General features: G+C 39.9%; 1 protein-coding gene across 6 annotated transcripts; it reads right to left on the reverse strand.

Moving 5' to 3' along the window:
- Window positions 1–1,304: 1,304 nt before the first annotated feature.
- LOC101397453 (SHC SH2 domain-binding protein 1-like) lies at window positions 1,305–21,075 on the reverse strand. 6 transcript variants are annotated; one of them, XR_015549545.1, is made up of 5 exons: window positions 20,953–21,069; window positions 17,781–17,947; window positions 15,447–15,655; window positions 5,747–5,867; window positions 1,866–2,720 (listed from the first exon to the last, which is right to left on the reverse strand). XR_015549545.1 is itself a non-coding variant. In XM_087421899.1 (4 exons), the coding sequence occupies exons 1-4, from the start codon at window positions 21,065–21,067 to the stop codon at window positions 6,648–6,650; spliced, it is 516 nt and encodes a 171-aa protein (XP_087278025.1). In that variant the 5' UTR covers window positions 21,068–21,069; the 3' UTR covers window positions 5,887–6,647. The 6 variants fall into 6 exon arrangements, 1 of the variants encoding a protein (XP_087278025.1); XR_015549546.1 differs by lacking the exon at window positions 15,447–15,655 and having other exon boundaries at window positions 1,305–2,720; window positions 20,953–21,075; XR_015549549.1 differs by lacking the exon at window positions 5,747–5,867 and having other exon boundaries at window positions 1,305–2,720; window positions 20,953–21,075.
- Window positions 21,076–21,493: the final 418 nt, after the last annotated feature.

A 21,493-nucleotide genomic window follows, 5' to 3' on the forward strand; every position in this document is an offset into this window, starting at 1 on the left:
TCAGGATGAAAGAATTCTGACGATGGAGTATCACACAATCATCAAAAAGAACGAGGTGGATCTGTATGTACAGACAGAGATTTCTACAATATGTTGAGGGAAAACAGCAAAAGTAATTTTTGGAGCATTATTATACTACGCCTGTCTTATTCTTAAAAGATATTTATTTTTCTATTAATAGCGAGAACTGGGAAAAGAGAATGTTCACTTGAACATATATAAGATGTTAAAAATTTTGTATACATATATATATATAATGTTTTAAATCACAGAATAAAATTAAATGTTATAAAACTAAATGCTATGCTTAACATTTGCATCAAAGTCTAATTGTCAATTTTATCCCATCTTAATTTCCATAAAAACGTGTGGAATTTTTTTCCTAAAAAGGAATAGAAATAATAACAGCAAATTGAATTATAAAGAAACATAAGTGAGATTCCTCCTAGATGCTCATGAGAGTTTTGTTTCTTCTTCAGTCTCCCTCTGAAGAGCCAAGTCTAGAAGTTATAAAGGAAAGTGGGGTGTATACACTTTAGGTCAAGTGACCTCTGGCTGAATGAATATACATTCATGTATTTATCTGCAGCACAATAACAGAATAAGAATCTGATAGAGATACTTCTAGAGAACCTCAAATAAAGAAAATACTCAAATCAAGGTACAGAACTTTGTTACCCGCCACAAATTCAAGGTCACACTAAGGGAAGACCATAAGGACAGGGCATATGGTAATTCAGTCAACACAGAAGACAGCCCTTTTTCCAGGTCAGTGTTTTCACCTCAAATGTTGAAATCCACACCCCTCCAGGGCTCTCTCTGTACTCCCTGTACTAAGTCATCTGAGATGCTCAATTCTTCACAACTGAGGCAAGACGTACTCTATGGAACTTCAATAAGAATACATTAGGCCTATTCACTAATAACTTATCACATGAATAAAAATTAATAAAAGCTTAGATTTAAACTAATATAGAAATGAAATCTGAAAAACTATCATGCTATAAATAGGAACAAAGAAGGTATTAACTAGTTACCTAGCTACTTGTCATTCTCTTGATACTCTAACAAGTTACACGAGAATATACAAAATCTTAACTCCAAGATACAGGGGAAATTCAATTGGAAAACAAATTTGATTTTTTTTTAAAGTTGAATAAATGATTTTTAATCAGTATTTGGCTCAAGTCAATGCAGAATTAGTTAGCATTACTTTTGCAACAGGATTTAAAGAGTAAAAGAAAAATACCTTTCAATGGTCAAACAAAATATCTAACAAAAATCTTTCCACATTTAGTAGCATCTGAAAAAGAAGAATTATAATTTATTCAAATTTAAGATACAAACAACCACACTGAGGAAAATATTTAAGATTCTTTCTGAAACACTAAAAAGATATCAAAATATTATATGTACTTCAAAGGATCACATATGCTACACAGGCACTAGGGCCCATAATGCGTTTGGAAAAATACAAGATTCAATTTATTATTTCATCATTGTAATTTTAATCAGTAGTCATATTAATGTCACATACACTTTTTTAATATAAATATTTTTTAAAGTTGTGTTTTATCATATGATATCAAGAACACAGAGATGATATAGGTTATAAGGTTATATAGGTAATCATTTTGACTGTGTAAGAAATTTGATCAGAATACTGTTATGGTGAAAGAAAAGCCCCTTCTTTTTAATCATTCCTATTCAGGAAGAGTGAAAATGCTCTCTGGGCACTGGCTCTGAAGAACACGTCACTTCTGTCAAAGCTGCTGTGCTGTCTATTACGGTTTTGACAATTACATGGTTCAACACAAAGATGCCACCCACTCAGATTCTCAATAAGTATGATTAGGCAGATAACCTCCCAGTCATAGAAGCTTTTATTTTAAGACAAGTATTATGCTATATATAGCATGGAAATCAGACTCGCTACAATTGGGCTAAAAAGACAACTGTAAGACCCCTGTACATCTGACACCATTGCATTTTTGTGCATTCATCTTGCATTCCCTGCCTTTCTTCCTCCTCTCTGAAGTGCTAGATTAAAGTGTATTTACACTAGAAAGTTACTAATTGGCTTAATACGAGAGAACTATGTGTGTGAGAAAGCAAGATTTTCTGGAAAAAAGCCTCCAAATATTTTCCATATTATATGCTTTTATGACCTTTCTTATAAAGAGCAAGTGTTTTATGTGCAACACCTGCAGATAGAAATAAATCTACATTTCACTCAAACCCAATCAAATATATCAAATATAAAATACAGACTTGAAGTGAACTAGGACAGCAGCAGTGATTCTTGGGGCAGCATACGCAAAATCCAGCATTTTGCCTCTATTTGCATCATAGTGGTCAGAAAAGAAATGTGCCAAAACTCCCCTTCCCATTCTACTGGAACTGGGTCCCCACCATTGAACAAGCATCTCCTGTGACATTAAGCTGTCGTCAGCTTGCGTGATCCCCAGCTCACTCAACCTTTCCTCTTCATCTGGCCTTGTGGAGGCCATCTTCTGTGTGGAGGTGGCGACTTTCCAATTTCTGTGTGTAAATTGTAAAGTGCTCATTGACAACTTCACAACTGCCTTCAACTTGCTCGGAAAGGTCAGATCTTGCGTAAAGCTCCGTTCTACCAGTTGCACACTGAATCTGCTCTTCTAGATCCAGTCTTTCAGCTGCATCGGCCTCTCCACTTGTCTGAGTTTTAAGCGCTCTATTTTCTGGAGAAACAAATTATAAAAAATAACGTTAAATATAAAAACTAATCCAACTAAAACATATATATTTCTACAGTCTATTAGAGCTTTCGTGTTTTTTCTGCTAAGGATTCCTGCTGTCATGACGACTGGATTTTACAAACTCTCTGCCATGAGAATCTCCACAAGCAGTTGTCTTACTCTTCATACCAAGGTTTCCTGACCCTCTTACAGAATTACCAATTTTGACTTCTTTTCTATCTTGGAATTTCATTCACTCAAAAGCCTTTTCCTGGATATTTACTACCTACTAAGAATCCTAGATGGCACCTATGATGCCCGCCTCCTGGTGTTACTTTCATGATTGTTAAATGGCAAAAGGACTTTACAGAGGTAATTAAGGTTACTAAACAGTTGACCTTAAGAAAAGGAGATAATTCACGTAAACCTAACCTTATCATATGAGCCCTTTAAAAGCAGGTTTTCCTCTGGCTAGATGAAGAGGAAAGCATGAAGAGATTCAAGGTAAGAGAGGGATTCGAAGCATGAGAGATTTGCCTTGAGGGAATTTCTCTGTTGCTGAGATGGAGGAGGTCAGGGGGCAAGGACCTGAGAGCAGCCTCTAGGAGCTGAGAGCAATCCTCAGGCAACAGCCCGGAAAAAATGGAAACCTCACTCCCATAACCTCAAGGAATGGATTCTGCCAACAACATGAAGGAGCTCGGAAGCAGATTCTCTCCCCAGCACTTTCAGATAAGATCCCTGCCCAGCTGACACCTCAATTTCACCCTTGTGAGACCCTAAGCAGATAACCCAGCCAAGTCCACCTGGACTTCTGACCTACAAAATTGTGAGGAGAAAAAGAACTCAAAGACACCTGGAGTGGCTCCTGAAGGACGACGAGGACCACTCACCATCTTTTGAACTGTCCTCACCCATGCCAATGCCTAATCCTTCTCTGTGACTGAGATTTCATAGTGATCTGGGTCATGGCTTCAAATTCATGCATTTCCCAGAGTTAGCTCAAGCTTTGCTGTCAAGAAAGACAGTTGACAGGGAGGCATTTACTTCTACCAATAAAAAATAGAGGCCAACTCCATGATCCCCTCCAGTAAATGCGCCTGCAACCTGGCACACTCATTTCTCTGCCTCCATCCTTAACAAATGCCAGCAGGAGCCACCATTGCTATCAGATGCCCATCCTTATTTTACAAATTTACAGGAAGCCATGCATGATAAGAAGGGAACTGCAAGACTACAGAAACCACACATCAAGGTTTGAATGAATTGAACTAGTTCACCTTGAAAATTTCTTTCACCCTGAGATTCTATATGTTATAGCTTTACCAAGCTTCTCTATCTCCATGCCCAAGGGTATGCCAGTTATTTTTTTTTTTTTTTGTGAGGAAGATCAGCCCTGAGCTAACATCCATGCTAATCTTCCTCTTTTTGCTGAGGAAGACCGGCTCTGAGCTAACATCTATTGCCAATCCTCCTCCTTTTTTTTTTCCCCCCAAAGCCCCAGTAGATAGTTATATGTCATAGTTGCACATCTTTCTAGTTGCTGTATGTGGGACGCGGCCTCAGCATGGCCAGAGAAACGGTGCGTCAGTGTGCACCCGGGATCCGAACCCAGGCCGCCAGTAGTGGAGCGCGCGCACTTAACCGCTAAGCCACAGGGCTGGCCCGTGAACGGATGTTCTAAACAAGAAAGAAAAATTATACTATAAGTACTGTTAATACCCTGCACACAGAAGGTACTCAATGTATATCTCTTATTGTAAGTGTTAGCTATAGATCAGATAAGCTAGCAGATAAGCTTGATCTTACTCATAAACAGGTACTCCATATATTCACTCTAGAGATACCATCTGATTCCCCAAATTCTCAGAAATGCCCTCTGTTAGTAAATTTACAGTCATTTTTACACTTAACTCTCAGAATTCTATGTGGTTATTTATGACACTTTGGCAATTACATTATACTTTCCTCACCAATCTAGGAAGAACTCTTACCCACCACACAATCTATACTATCAATGCTATTTTCACTATGCCAAAAAATAAAGTGTTTTTATTGCAGTGATTTATCCTACAGATGTGTTATTTATACACATACATCTATTATATATCAAATATTGGAGAAGAGAAAGAACAAAAATTACACACATAAAACAAAGAAAGGCGTGAAGTGATGTACTAGTGAACAGCAGGAAATTAAACTCCCAGCCTTGCTTCCATTAAGAAGTTCTGACAAGATAAAGATGAAGAATATAGCTTAAGCAGTTTGTGAACAGCTGAGCAAGTCCCAAAATGACATACAATTTTTGCATTATAAGCTTTATTGCTAACTTGAAGCTCTTTTGGTAAACAGCTGAGCAGGTGCATCTAAATTCGACACATTAAGGAAATATACAGGACCAAGATGAATGATTCAAAAGTAATCTAAATTTAGGAATCACTCTACATGTACAATAAGATTATAACTGCTAAAAAGTTATTGTTAACAGAATCTTTCAACATGAAGATATAAAGTGTAGAATTTGCGACATTTAGCAAGCTTTTAAAAAATTAAGATAAAGAGTTTTGGTCCATTTTCAAGTTGAACCTACAGCTCTCACAAAAATAAGCTAAATTTAAATTAAAAAACCATGTACCAATATGGCCATAACATATATAAAATAAAACTAAGCAAAAAATAAAAAAATACTAAACTTTAAAAAAATTTTGCTGGAAATATTTTTTCATTCTAGAAATGAGCTTTTCTTTCCATAAACTACATAGAATCTGGAAAGTATGGTTCTTCCTAATGGTCTTTTTTCTCTGTGTCTGTCTTTCCAACACGTATAATACCACAAAGAACCACACTTCAAGTTGCTCAAACACTCAATAAATCCCCTGTACGCTTTAAATACCCTTAATGTTTCAAAGCAACTCATCTGAAATCAAACGGGTTGAAATCCTCTTCTCAGAGCTTCAACAAGATCATTGTTTTACTATTTTCTTAAGCGTATCATGCATGAGTTTGGTTGTGTGATCTTCCATACTCACCTTTCAACTCAATGGAGTCAGCAATGGAGAATGTGCCATGTACCACATAATGGCCAGGACAAACAATAACAATGTCGCCTTCATAGCAGGCGTTTATAGCAGACAACGGATCACTGTGGAACTAGAAAACAACAACATATTGCAAATGTACATCCCCAAAAGCAACCTAAGTATTACTCCATGTGCCTTCATGTTTCACTTTGACAAAGGAGCCAAAACTGCACACGTAAGTATCTCCTTTGCTGCTGCACTGAGCCCAGTGCAGGCTTGGTAAGGCCAGCGCTGACGGAAGGCAGTGCTCTCACTAGCCCCACTGCACAGAAACCAGCTCTGGGAAGGTCCTGTAAACACTGTGTAGAATTCAGGAAAACCTGGGGTGAATCAGAAGGAAAAAAGTCCACCTGGAGCAAGAAATTCTCCTTTTGCCTGAATCTCTATTTCTTCCTCACAAGGCTCCTGACAAAGCCTGTCCCTGAGCAGGGACCACAGCAGACCAGTCATCATGGTGGGGGCGACCACATGGGTGATCTTCTGACCATCTGGACGGACGCCCTTTGCTTGGATATTAGAATTCTTCTGATAATCAAATACATATCTTAAAGAAACCACACAGACCTATCAGTTCTCAGTAAGACAGCTGGTTAGAAAAGACACCAACTAGCTAAGAAGAACAAAGACACATGTAACATGTACCCCAACAAAGGATTTTCAATGATTTAGCTTTTGTTTCAACTGTTCGATCTCTGAATACAATTTTAACCCTTCCACCAGGGAGATGATTTCCTGCTCAGAATCAGAGTTACAATTTGACAAACCTCTTCTCAGATTTAAAAATGTCCTGTAACTCTCCTCACATTCAGACAGCAAATTGCGGTAGTCAACAGTTAAGTCCCGAGGGAACTCAGTCTTCAAGAACGTCACGATGCCTGTAAGGTGGAACACAAACTGAAATCCACCGCCTTTCGGACAGTTTCCTGTCATTAAGACAGCCCATTTAGTCCTCAAAGACCCAGTAAGAAAAGTGTTTTATAGTATATAACTCAGGGACACGTTAAGTCCTCCTGAATAGCACTCTACTATAAGAGGAAGCTACAGAAAGTTTCAAGCACCACTTCGTTAAGATCACTAATTTTTCTTCTTTTGAGGAGTTGCTATTTTTTTCTTAGATCCAAGCACTTGTGCTTTAGAAACACTGAAAGTTCATGTTGCACAATCTGTATTATTTGTATTTATATCATTATTTAATAAGAAATTATTTTCTTTCATAGTAGATTCAGAATCTTAAGTGGATGGCAGAGGGCAATCTGGGGATGGGGGGGAGGAAGTATCCCAAACAGTTCCATAACAATGTGTACGATTATCGTATTTATAGGATCAAAAATTAAAAATTATTCAAATCATCTAGTCCTTCCTCACATTTAAAGCACTATGGCACACAATTATGCTGAATATTCCCTCAGGAAGATTATTAGAGTATTCCAAAAACATAAGCCTTGGAGATTCTGAGAAAAAAAATAAAACTATAGTTACTAGAGAGTGATTAAAACAAAATAACTTTGTGTTGGACAACTTTATTTGCACTTAAAGTTTATTACTAATTTATATAACTTATCAAAGTATTTCTAGATGCAATAAAATAATTTACGAAGGTACAAGCAAATTAATGGATGTGAAATGAATGAATTTGAAAATAAACTGCAATATTATTGACATTATCTATAGTTTTAAAATAATTGCTTTATTTCTCAGTTAAAAGAATATTGATTAGGGACTGGCCCGGTGGCATAGTGGTTAAGTTCACATGCTCTGCTTTGGAGGCCCGGGGTTCAGGGGTTCAGATCCTAGGCACAGACATACACACCATTCATCAAGCCTTGCTGTGGTGGCACCCCATATACAAAATAGAGGAAGATTGGCACGGATATTAGCTCAGGGCCAATCTTCCTCACCAAAAAAACAAAAAAGCACACTGATTAGCTATGTCTTAGACCAGAACTTCTCAACCTTGGCTGCATATTAGACTCACTGGGGAGCTTTTAAAAATACAGATGCTCAGGTCCCCATCCAGACCAATTAAATTGGTTTCTAGAAGTAGAGAGGTATTTTTTTAAAGCTCCCTGGGGATTCTAATGTGCAGCCAAGGTTGAGAACTATTGCCTTAGATGACATTTTTTTCACTTAGTCATACTCTAAATAAGATGGGCGGCGGGGGGGGGGGCGGAAACAGAACCACATCCTAAACAAATATACATCAAATTACGGTGAATATTCAAACAGTATTTAAAATGAATAAAAAATAAATTTATTTCCGCTTTTCAAGTAAATGAGTTAGGTGAAGCTTAAAAAAGCAAGGATTTCGTCTGCTTTGGTTAATCCATACTCATTTAAAGATATTCTAGAAATCCACTTTACAAACAAGAAATTGGGGACCAAACCACTGACTGCTTGATCAGGTCTATTAAGTTATGAAAATTGAGACTCAAATTTTAAAATAAGTTTCTTAGCATTTCCAATATCCATGCCAATCAGCTTATTTCTTCTCATTATAGTGATACTTCATAGTCTGGAAGCAATGAACCAACATCTGTGTCTCAGATCCATAAGCTTTGAAGGAGAGTGTTTTGAATTAGAAAGGAAAAATATTTACCGCACAGCACAAAATCAAGACAATATGGTCTGATTCCCTTTGAATCTTGCCTGTTGATAGCTTTACTCCTATCTTAGCCCAGGGACCTGTTTTAAAGAATCTGCCTACATTTAATATATTCTAGTTTCTCCATCAAGTACCAAAGTTTCTTCTCAATAACTAACAACAGTTTCTCCCTTATGCATTCCCATCTGCCAGTGATGTACAAGGTATCTATGTAAATCATTTCTTGCTCTTTGAACATGTAAGGCTGTCAAATTGCAACAGTTTTTTCCAAGTGAAGATCAAATTTGCCAGATACACTATATTCACCTACAATTACATTTCACTTCAATCAAAACCAATCATTGCTCTCCAAGAGCACGTGTATCAAAACTAGAAAAAAAGCAAACTTATTGAAATTTTGGCTTTTTATTGAATACACTATGGGAAAATAGGAAATGCACAATGGAAAAATTGGACAGCCTGAATAGAAATCACAACCAATTATGAAGAGCTAAAATCAGACATACATAATTCTAAACCAGGTAGACAATTAACCAGACTTTTCACATGTTTTTTACTTATTATTTACTACTTAAACCAAGAGAAACTTATGAAGTCAAACTGGATTCAAAAAAAATGTAAAGGGTTACTGCCTTATCTTATGTAACCAAATCATCTTTCACACAGGGAAAAAATTACCTTCTACAATCTTTTTTTTTTTTTTTTGGAGTACAAATTCTAATTTTATTCTTATTGCTGCACTGCCTGTTAAATAAATACAAGAAAAATTACCTGGGCTTAGAGCACCATCTAGTGGAAGGCTAAATGCCACGTTTAGCAAAGTCAGTGCATAACAACTATTTGAGTTGCGTGGTTGATTTGTGGTATTTTTGTATAGAAGGGTTTTTCCCTACCAAAATATGATAAATTAGAAGAAGAATGTGTTTAGGTATTTTGGAAATTTTTATTCACCACCAATAAAGTGTTTAGTATTTTCTCTATTTGTCAAATAAGATTTAAGGACAAGAAGTTGACAAAACATCCTGAAATAAATCTGTTCACTTAGCCTAGTCTGTTTTCTGTTGGAACTTACAGTAAAGCCATATATCTTTAAAAGTACTCTTTAAAAAAATTACAACAAAAAAGTCTTCTACAATTCAATTTAATTTCACTGTTTTTCAAACAACTGACTTTGAATTTAACAAAGGTTTTTTTTTTTATAACACAGCTCAATTGAGTTTTATTCAGATTTACAAAACTTGGATGTTTTTGAACTCTCTGCTTTTAGACTCAGTTTATAAACACTAAAAGTCGGTTTCTGTGCACTTGCACAAATTCCATTTAGTAACTTGTAGTTATAAGTATAAGCTATAAGTTATAAGTAACTAAGTAGTAACAAGAATCTACAAGAATTAAGACATGGCTTCATATTCACTGCTCCTTCCTTTTCACAGCAGAAAGTCTTGACAGAGTTACAGTCACAGACTGTACTTCCCGGCTTTCCAGTAACGTTTCTGTCCCTACAGCACTGTCCCTAAGCACTGAAATTGTCCTCCATGTTCTTGTCTCCAGTTGTCACTTCTCTGACTCATCTTGCTTGACCTCTGGGTCACATTCTCATTACTTGATCATTCCCATCTTCTTCACACACTCTCCCCCCAGCTTCTGGGACACCACCCTTCTGATGCTGTGTCACTGGCTTTCTTTCTTGTCATCTTGGCTGGCTTTTCCTCTGATGCTCAAACTTTAGAATGCTTGGAGTTACCCAGGGATCAGTCCTAGGCTGTCTTCCAATCAGCATTGGAAGCACTTTAGAATCACCTGGGAAATTTCTTTATAGTAGTCCAACTAATACATGAAGAAAGAATGATAGGATCAGAATATCAGTATTCTGTAACCAGTAATGAAATAAAAGTTCTAAGCAGTGATCATCAATGGCTGCTACAACTATTGGCGAAAAACTGATGGGGAACTTTGCAGTAGATGGATCTGGCTGACAGCACCACTAATCACCGAATGAATCCACTGATCATTCGTAACCTCATCATCGAGAGATGACCAGGTGTCATGTGCTTCCTGATGGTAGAATACTTCCACGTGAAGTATTCTTGCCGAAAATCTTTCCTAAAGCTACTCAAGTCTCTAGATCTTATTATCAATTTACTAGAAATAATGGAAACAGAAGAACACGTTGAATGACCCTATGGTGATGCAATCAATAAAATTCAAGAGTGTGGGAAACTATTAAATAAATCGCAAGAAGAAAAAGAGGGAGGGATAATCTATAGAATAAAAGTGATTTAATTAAATGCAGTGGCTGACCCGTGTTTGGATCCTGACTTGAACAAGCCAACTGTAAAACAACGAGAGCAACAACAACAACAGAGACAATTAGGGAAAACTGAACACTGGATATTTGGGTATTAAGAAAACTTTTTTTTGGTATAAAGATTTATTTTAGAGGAACATACTACAAATTTATGAATGAAATGAGATGTCTGAGATTTGCTTTAAAATAATCCACGTCAGGACGGTGGGGAGAGGGGAGCAGAGAAGCAGGTGGGTGGAACAGAGATGAAATAAGCTTGCCCTTGAGGCGACAACTGCTGAAGCTACGTAATGGATCCATAGTATTCAGGATACTATTTACTCTTGTATATGTTTTAAATTTTCCTTAATAAAAAACTTGTTAGGGCCGGCCCTGTGGCTTGGTGGTTAAGTGCGCACGCTGCAATGCTGGTGGCCCGGGTTCGGATCCCGGGTGCACATCGAGGCACCACTTCTCCGTCCATCCTGAGGCCGAGTCCCGCACACAGCAACTAGAAGGATGTGCAGCTATGACATACAACTATCTACTGGGGCTTTGGGGGGAAAAAGTAAAATAAATAAAATCTTTAAAAAAAAACTTGTTAAATCACTTGGAGTGCTTTAAAAAAATGGATTCTGAGCACCCCCCCTCCCCTCAGCCCTCGAGAGAATCTGATTTATTGGCCTGGATAGGGTTGGGAATCCACTTTTAAAAGCCTCCCAGGGAACTCTAACGTGCAGCCAGGGTTGAGAACTACTGCTTTATACTATGTCCCTAGATGATCCCATCTCTTGTTTTGATGCATCAATATCCTGGCAGCTCCAAGATTTATCTCTAGCCCTGGCCCTCCCTGGAGCTCTGGGCTTGTATATTTGTCCTTATTCAGACATCATCCACTTGGAGGTCACACAGGCATCTCAATTTGAACATGGCAAGAACAGAACTCTTTATTGTCAACCCCAAACGGGCTTCTCTCCCAGTTTTTTCTGTCTCAACAAAGGGCACCACCATCCACCCGGTGACAGAGGGTCAATAAATAGTTCTTCTGATAAAAAGAAAGTCCTACCAGAGCCAATGTTGTGGAGAAACTTCTTTAGCCCATCCGAAGAAGGTCCGTGTGACTCCTGACTATCAAGGATGTGTAGCAGGTCCACAGCATTCTCCACCATAGTTGGTAAATTGTTTTGATTTATTCTTTAGCTCTCACTCCTCCAAAACCCTAACATTTTGAGCCAGTGATTGAATTTGAATGATACTAGTTTCCTTTTCAGGTTTTTTTACCACAACATTTGGAGGAGTTAGGATGAAGAAGAGGAAGATGAGTAAGATTATTTTGTCAGATGTGTTGAACCTCAGTTGAGATTGTAAGCATTTATTAGTGACTTTGTACATGCCGGAAAATAGCTACCCGTGGTTTAATTTTACTTGCATGTATATATATACATGAGGGGCTCACAGAAACAGATTGATGTACAAATGGTATAACCCATTGATAAATTACTAAATAGAATTTATACAAGTGCAGGAAAACCTGAAGTGTTTATAAACTGAGTCTAAAAGCAGAGTGGAAAAACATCCAAGTTTTGTAAATCTGAATAAAACTCAATTAAGCTAATGTGTTAAAAAAAAAAAGAAAAAAACCTTTTGTTAAATTCAAAGACAATTGTTTGAAAAACAGTGAAATTAAATTGAATTGTAGAAGACTTTTTTGTTGTAATTTTTTTAATGAGTACTTTTAAAGCTATATGGCTTTACTGTAAGTTCCGACAGAAAACACACTAGGCTAAACGAACAGATTCATCTCAGAATGTTTTGTCAAGTTCTTGTCCTTAAATCTTATTTGACAAATAGAGAAAACACTAAACATTTAATATTGGTGGTGAATAAAAATTTCCAAAATACCTAAACACATTCTTCTTCTAATTTATCGTATTTTGGTAGGGAAAAACCCTTCTATACAAAAATATCACAAATCAACCACGCAACTCAAATAGTTGTTATGCACTGACTTTGCTAAACATGGCAGTTAGCCTTCCACTAGATGGTGCTCTAAGCCCAGGTAATTTTTCTTGTATTTATTTAACAGGCAGTGCAGCAATAAGAATAAAATTAGAATTTGTACTCCAAAAAAAAAAAAAAGATTGTAGAAGGTAATTTTTTCCCTGTGTGAAAGATGATTTGGTTACATAAGATGAGGCAGTAACCCTTTAGATTTTTGGAATCCAGTTTGACCTTGTAAGTTTCTCTTGGTTTAAATAATAAATAATAAGTAAAAAACTATGTGAAAAGTTTGGTTAACGGTCTACCTGTTTTAGAATTACGTATGTCTGATTTAAACTCTTCACTCTCTAGAGTCCATCTTTTTAAAAAAATGAACCTGAGCATGCCTTTACTCAATTAAAAAAAAAACTGCTGGCTCCTGTTGCCCTCAGAATAAAGTCCAAATTCCTGAGCCTGGTGATATGACATGGATTCACAATCTGGCTCTGGAACACCTCTCTTGCCTCGCAGCCCCCGCACGCAAACTCCTAATTTCACAAGCTCTTTAAAAATCTCCATGTGACATGCTCGTCAGGCTGCCAGAAGTACCTTCCACCTTCTCCACCTGGGAAGCTTATCATTACATTTCAAGACTCAGCTCAAATATCATCCTCACCAGTACCATATTGGGCATTCACATATCATTCACATCTGCACCTCCTCCAGTGTTAATTCTCTCAAGGCACAAACTTGGGAGGCAACTTTGACTTCTCCCATATCTGCTCACATCTCTTCATCCCCACTTCCTATCCACTCCACCACCAAGTCCTAGCCATCCTACTTTCTCAATAAGCCTCCATCTGTCCTCTCCATATCCCCACTCTAGTCTACTCTCTTGCCTCTTAACTGGTCTCCCTATTCCATCTCCCTCCATTTGTTTTCCACATAGCAGCCAGAACGAACCTTTTAAAACGAAAAGCTGATCATATTCACCCTATACTGAAAACCCTTCAATGGTTTCCCACTGCTCTTAAAGACAAAAATGATTAATTGGCTGACATAGCTCTGCATCTTCTGACCCCTAACAAGCTCTCTAAGTGGTTACCTAAGTCTCTCCCATTACTGTCTGTGTTCCAGCCATGTTGGCCTTTCAGCTCCTTCAACTCACCAGGCTCCTGCACCTGTTCCTTCCCCTACCCCTGCCACAACCCCTTTCACCTAGCCAACCGTTCAGACCCAAGTTCAAATGTCATTTCCTCAGGAAATAAGCACGTAACAGCAACCTGACCCAGTCTCAGAACACTCTGCAATTCTTCATAGCACTCCCTGCAGTTTCCAATCACGTATATATCTCTGTGTGATTATTTCATCAAGGGTCATCTCCCACCTGTAGACTGACAGCTCCCTGGTGATGGTGACTGAGTCTGTTTCATGCACCAGTCAAATCTCACCCTCAACTCAGGACCCAGCACTCGAATATTTATTCAATAAATGAACAAATGGAAACTCTTATAATTTGACATTTTCTGGGCACAGACCAGAATCTGAGCCCTCAAAGTGAGGAATAAATTTAGCCAGCCTCTCCTTCAAATGATACCATTACTAATTCTAGACACTCGTCTTTCTACCAACTTCTATACTCATAGAGATTAGCTCCCTGATTCCTAATTTCCTAAACTAATCAATTATCTCTTTATCTTCAATGCTTCAATTGATGGATTATTTTAAGTGAGAGAAACATAAGGGAGTTATTTCAGCCTGGACAGAAGCCAGTTCTTTATATTTATATTGCTTGGCCTAATATTGAACATCTAGGGTTAAATGTTCTTACAATTAGAAATTTTCCATGAGATGTCTTGGAAGCAGGAGCCAAGACACTTGGCTTCTTTGTAGAGTATTCAAATTAAGCTCAGCAAAACCAGGTTAACTCACTAACAGTATAAAAATTGGAAAGTACTTTTTAAACTACAAAACACCATGGAACATTATTAACATGATCATTATATTATCCAGTCTTCCAGTTCCTGGAGGAATATAAGTCCATTTTTAAATAGCTAAAAGTAAGCCTTTCTTGGTGAATATACTTATGTACAGAAGATCCAAAAGAACTATCTGTATCAGCAACTATCTGACAAAAGATTTATCTGAAAAACTGAAAAAAGCATACCTATTAATTCAGGTATGGGCTTTCCTTCTCACTGAAGGGACAGGGTGCACTTATGCAAGTAGAAATCAACTACGTCAAAAAAGGGTGAAAGGCAGGAGCACATCCCCCCAAGGATCCTGGAAGTGGCTGAGAAAATGCCTTCTTTGGCCAGACACATCCTTGAAAAAATGTGTGCAGGTCTGATCAGTGCACAGGTCATGGTATACCACCTTCTTCACCTCCTTCCCTTTCCTCTCTTTTCAAGTACATCAACAATAAGCTTTAGCATCCAGAACTTTTAACAATTTCTAAATATATACAAATGAAACGAAGAATCCTCTATCTTTTGTTAACATTTGGGGACAATGAATAGAAGAAAAGCTCTACAGGAATTCTCTGCACTAGTTTTTTCAACTTTTCTGTAAGTCTGAAATTATCTCCAAAGGAAAAATTAAAACATTTTTAAATATTTTTTTAATTTTAAAAAGATTTCCCTGTCTTTAAATATTTTAAAATATTGTAATGACTAAGTTTACAGTTTGAATTTCAAATCTGAGTATAATACAGGCCAGAATTCCTGCATTTCATCCAAAGTTTCTGGCCATAAGGTTATTTTTATCAACTCTCTTCCTACCTGACAAGCTCAATTGCAAGCGCTGTCTGGTCAAATACTCCAGAGTCATCAAAAACCAACCACAGCTCCTGCAGGGGCAACTGATGTTCCTCTAGACCGAGGAGCTCTTTCAGATGCTCCAAGGTCCAAATGCTCACTTGAGATTCACAGAGGTACGGGGCAGTGACGCTCACCACTGCCTTGAAGACTGCAAAGTCCACATCTGTGACCTGAGATTTAAAATAGTGTGACTTAACACATGGAAATAAAAATTAACACACATACATAAAACACAACTTAGGGGCCGGCCCCGTGGCTTAGCAGTTAAGTGCGCGCGCTCCGCTGCTGGTGGCCCGGGGTTTGGATCCCGGGCGCGCACCGATGCACCACTTGTCCAGCCATGCTGAGGCCGCGTCCCACATATGGCAACTAGAGGGATGTGCAGCTATGACATGCAACAATCTACTGGGGCTTTGGGAGGAAAAAAATAAATAAATAAAATCTTTAAAACACAACTTACAGCCTGACTTTTTTTAAGCATGAAATGGGAGTGGGGAGGCTCCTTCTTATCCACATTGAACTTACATTGTAATCAGGAAATGAACAAACAAGATGGTGAGGCATATGTGACAGAGAATAACTAGCACGGTTAGTGGTCTGGTTTTGCTGGGATGGTCAGGGGTTGTCACTTGTGAGCTGCGATGGAAAGGATGAAGAGCAAGACGGCGCAAAAGGCCTGTGGCAGAGACAAGCTTGGCAGCCGGAGGAGCAGAAAGGCAGAGTTTCTTGCTGGAACCAAAGGAAAGAAAGAGGGGTGGGGGCAGCAGGAGATGAGGTGAGAGCTGGGGGCAAGGACACCAGGCCATTAAGGGTGTCAGAAGGCGCTCGGATTTTATGTGTTCTCCAGCACAATGAGAAGCCATACAGCCAACACCAGGCCTCTGGTAAATGCGATGCATCAGAGGTTTTGAGCAGATGAAATGGCACACTTCTCTTTAAAACAACTTTGACTACTTTTAAAGAACTGACGGGGGCAGGGTCAGTGGGACATGGGGACAACACGAGGACATTATCATAACCAAATTAATAGCCTGAACTGCAACCAAAGATATTTGCATAATCCAAAATTTAAACCTCAGAAGGAGCAGCTGCAGCCCCCAGCCTCCTCCATAGTCCCTACAGTGGGGACAGCATTGTCTGAAGGAGCTGCAGCAACAACTTGTATTCACACTCCCTGCTGTAACATGTTAGTTTAACAGGATTCTTGTGGTCCAGTTAACAAACACTGAGGAAAAATTCAGAGCTGTAATTAGAGCGCAAATTTAATGTAAAAAGCCCAGTGAGGTAAAAAATAAGATTGTTTTTACTTTCTGCAATGGGACACATTATCAAGAGATTAACCACATATCTACAAATTTGTTTAGGCAGAAACAGGCTAGTTTTAAAATGCCTATTTGGTTTGAGCTGCTTAATGGGCTACAACTAGAAGATAAAAAATTAACTGAAACTCCGTTGACTTCATAATTAGCCTTCTTTATTTTTTAAATGGTCTCAAACACCTCCTCCCCGTCATAGGTTTACAACCCATTTCCCCTCATCAAATGACACGGAAACTTAAACCGCCTCAATTCTCTGGTAGCTCGTCCTTAGCTGCCTTTAAAATTTGCGGAACACTTCACACACCATGGCAATTAGATGTGAAAATCATGCTATCTTCAAGCAGCTCATAAACTTTAATTAAAAATATGCACTTTGGGGGGCCAGCCGTGTGGTGTAGCAGTTAAGTGCGTGCGCTCCGCTGCTGGCGACCCGGGTTCAGATCCCGAGCGTGCACCAACGCACCACTTATCAGGCCATGCTGTGGTGGCGTCCCATATAAAGCGGAGGAAGATGGGCACAGATGTTAGCCCAGGGCCAGTCTTCCTCAGCAAAAAGAGGAGGATTGGCATGGATGTTAGCTCAGGGCCGATCTTCCTCACAAAAACAAAAACAAAAACAAAACCGCACTTTGGCTATAACAGTCTGAAGGAAAGTGCTTTTAGCTAGAGACAAATGTCTTAACAACAGAATTAAATTTACCTCAACCAGCACCTCGAACACACTATCTGCCAGACTGCCCACCACCCAGATGGTTCAAGGACCTTCTCCAAGAACTCTGCCGTGAATTCTCTTACCTCAGAGGCCTTGCAGTCAGCTACAAACAAATTAAACACAGTAAGACTGGAGACTGCATAAAGCAGAGAGAAGTTAATAAAGCCACTTGCTCAGAACCAACAACTGGCAGTCTAAAGGACTGAGATAGACAAACTACTTGTTAACTAAAGATAAAAGAAGCAAAAAAGAGAACTGACTCACGTAAATGTAACCTTGATAGGCTCTGAATGGCTCATAGAACAAAAGATGGCTTGCTTGGAACATTTCTGGGAAATGAGTTGCTCCTTCTGGCACAAAACTTTGTAAACCGGCACGTGGCTTATCACGATTTCTACAATCACTGCATGAATCTTCATCTTGGAAGAAACCTAAGAGAACAAAAATAAGCAGGCTCAACTATTCCAGACACTTCCAGAGCATACAGAATGCTACTCTTGTCATATCCTTGCTTAGAAACTCCAAGCAAAACATAAACAAGGATTTGGGTATGATGCTTTATTTACCTCTATCGTTGGCAGAAGAAACCAGTCTCCCAAACTTAAAAATATCTCAAAACCCAAGTTTTACTTCAAAATAATAAGAACTTAAAATCTGGGCCGGCCCATGGCTTAGCAGTTAAGTGCGCGCACTCCGCTACTGGCGGCCCGGGTTCGGATCCCAGGCCCGCACCGACCCACCGCTTCTCCAGCCATGCTGAGGCCACGTCCCACATGCAGCAACTAGAGGGATGTGCAGCTATGACATACAACTATCTACTGGGGCTTTGGGGGAAAAAAAGGAGGAGGATTGGCAATAGATATTAGCTCAGAGCCGGTCTTCCTCAGCAAAAAGAGGAGGATTCGCATGGATGTTAGCTCAGGGCTGATCTTCCTCACAAAAAAAAAAAAAAATCTTTCACAGGTTAGGTTTTTGTTATTGTTCTGTGACGTTTTTCAGGGAGGCAGAGCAAGAGGGTTGCTTTTTGTTTCAGTGGAAATCACAAGTTCTCCTTCAAAGGATACAGCTATGATTCTTACTATGGCTAGCAACTGATCACAGTCAAATATCTTACAGCCATTTTTTTTCCCAAAACAATTCCACAAAGCTGCATTAAAGTAAAGAGCTGGTTTCCTATACTCCCTCTCAAACGAGTTGAAACCTCCCTTTATTTTCTACAATATCAGTCTGTCAATTGCCCCTCAATAAACAGGGATGAGAGATTCTTAATAATGCATAAGGTTTACTTCACTAAGGCTACTGGGTTCCTCCTCACTAATTTCAGTGACCTTATCTAAGGGAAAGATTAGAAAATACTAATTACATTCGGTTTGGGCTGTACGTAATTACGTTTCATAACACCTGATTCGGCCAGTGGCATATCTAATTCTGTGTAATACGATGTTTTTAATTCACAAAACTACTAAATAAACAATGCTGAAGGCAGCATTTAGACTGGCAAAGTAATTTCCAGAGGTGGTTTCAGGGAGGGTATCTGAGACTGTCATTAGCAGCAGTCTTTCTCTCCCCCAATCCCTTACATTTTCTCCTTCCTTCAACTTCCTTGCCCCAGTTCAGCCACCAGAACTACTTGACCCAACAGATGATCAAAGTGTACTCAATGGGCTACTGCTCACAAACACCAGCGCACATGAGCCTCAGAGGACATCAATACCTTACTAGCTGTGTGACGATCTCTCTGTGCCTCAGTTTCCTAGCCTATAAAGGGAAAGTAAAATAGCATGCCTACTTCAATTAAATTGAGAGAATTAAATAAACTATTTGTTAATCACTTACAACAGTACCCATCACATAATATATATAAATGTTTGTTAAAGAAATAATACCTTCACCTCATGCCCATTAGGATAGCTACTATCAGAAAAACAAGAAAATAAGTGTTGGCAAGGATGTGGAGAAATAGGAACCCTTGTGCACCATTAACGGGTAAGTAAAATGGTACAGCTGCTGTGGAAAACAGTATAGTGGTTCCTCAAAAACTTAAAAGTAGAATTACCACATGACCCAGCAATTCCACTTCTGGGTACATACCCCCAAAAATTGAAAGTGGGGTCTCCAAGAGGTATTTGTGCACCCATGTTTATAGCAGCATTGTTCACAATAACTAAAACATGAAGCCACACAAGTGTCCATTGACGGATGAATGGATAAGCAAAATGTGGTATATACGTACAATGGAATATTATTCAGCCTTAAAAAGGAAGGAAATTTCACAATATGCTACAGCATGGATGAACCTTGAGGACATGATGCTAAGTGAAATAAGCCAGTCACAGAAAGGCAAATATTGTATGATTCCACTGATATGAGGTACTTATAGTAGCCAAAAATCACAGACAGAAAGTATAACGGTCGTTGCCAGGGGCTGGGGGGAGGGGAGCGTGGTGAGTTATTGTTCAACAGGTGCAGAGTTTCAGTTTACAAGATGAAAAGTCATGGGGATGGATGGTGGTGATGGCTGTAGAACAATGTGAACGTATTTAATAGCACTGAACTGTACACTTAAAAATGATTAAGATGGTAAATTGTATTTTAACACAATAAAAAAAGAAGAAAAGATAGAATGCCTTACTTCAGCCCCATTCTTCACAGTCACTTTGGAAGTACTCCTTTTCACACGTTATTTCACTTCATCTGCACCACCCCTAGGACCATTGGCTCTGTCTTCCAGATGAGAAAACTGAAGCCAAGTGACTTGCCAGTTCACAAGAAGTGTTAGTAGTGGAATTAAGTCGCATCTATGTTTTCTCACTTCACTTCACTTTCTCACTTCAGTTGCACCACACAATGCAACTGAAAATGTTAAACTAAAAACCTGAACCAGCTGAAAATATCAGGAAAAATAAATAAATAATAGAATCTCTACAAGAGGCAGAAAGGACTGAGAACTCGACCTGGGTTCTATTTTTAGACTCTGTCCCAAATTGGCTCCCCTTACTTTGGGTACGTCACCTGCCCTCAGTGCTCAGTGCAGCTATCTAGGCCAAGCGTTCAGGCTGCTTCTTTCGGGAAAGCAGAGTGTGGTTCACGACCTCCTCTGAGATGCGGATAGAAAAGGTGAGCCCTCCCGCACAGAGAAAGGCGCCCCGAGCCCCCGGAAGCCCGCCCAGACGTCCGGGCTGGGAACTCCCGGCCGGTCAACTCCCCCCGGTCTCGGGAAGCTGAGGCCAGACTGGGCGGGGAGAACGGGCAGTTGCCCAGGGTACCGCCCGACGTTGACGTCCCGAGAGTGCGTCGGGGCCTCGCACGGCCACCACCGCCACCCCGCCCGCGGGTCCTGAAGGCCTAAGACCCGGGCGCCCTCGGAGGGTCCTGCCGCCGCGGACACAGTCCTCCGCTGGGATGCGGCTCCTCGGCCGGCAGGGCGGGTGCTCACCTTTCCCGAGGGGCGCCGGCTCCTCCTCAGCCGCCCAGCCAGTGCGCTCCGGCCCCGGGACCGGCGCCACCGCCTCCGACCCCAGCCAGCCACCCGCCAGCGCCGCGTCAGCCATTTCAAATTTCCGCGGGCGGCTGCCTAGCCGCGACGTGATGACGCCGGCGCTTGTGATTGGAGAGTGGGCCGAGGCTCTTGCGCTGCCTGTATCCGCACGGGCCCCGCCCCCTGCAGCCTCTGCGGACCAGGTGACCTCGCCTGCGCGCCGTCTGCTGGCGGCAGACGGCTGTGCTGGTCTCGGCTCTTGGTCTTTTGTTGGGGGGGTGGGGAGGGGGGAGGGGCTTGACCAAGTTGAATTCGGACATAATTTGAGGTGATTTCCAAAAGACTAACGAGCCATGCCTGGCAATGGGGCTGTTAACCTAAAAATAAAGAGCCAAAATGAGAGGCAGTTGGGTTTATCTTGGGATCAAAGAATTGCAATTCCTGGAGCAGAGGTTCAGGTGGAAACCCAAATAGTGTCCTGATTACAGGAGAGGGGTTT

Source organism: Ceratotherium simum, chromosome 33 (genome assembly GCF_057802395.1).
Source record: "Ceratotherium simum simum isolate JZ-2026a chromosome 33, ASM5780239v1, whole genome shotgun sequence".
Lineage (NCBI taxonomy): Eukaryota > Metazoa > Chordata > Mammalia > Perissodactyla > Rhinocerotidae > Ceratotherium > Ceratotherium simum.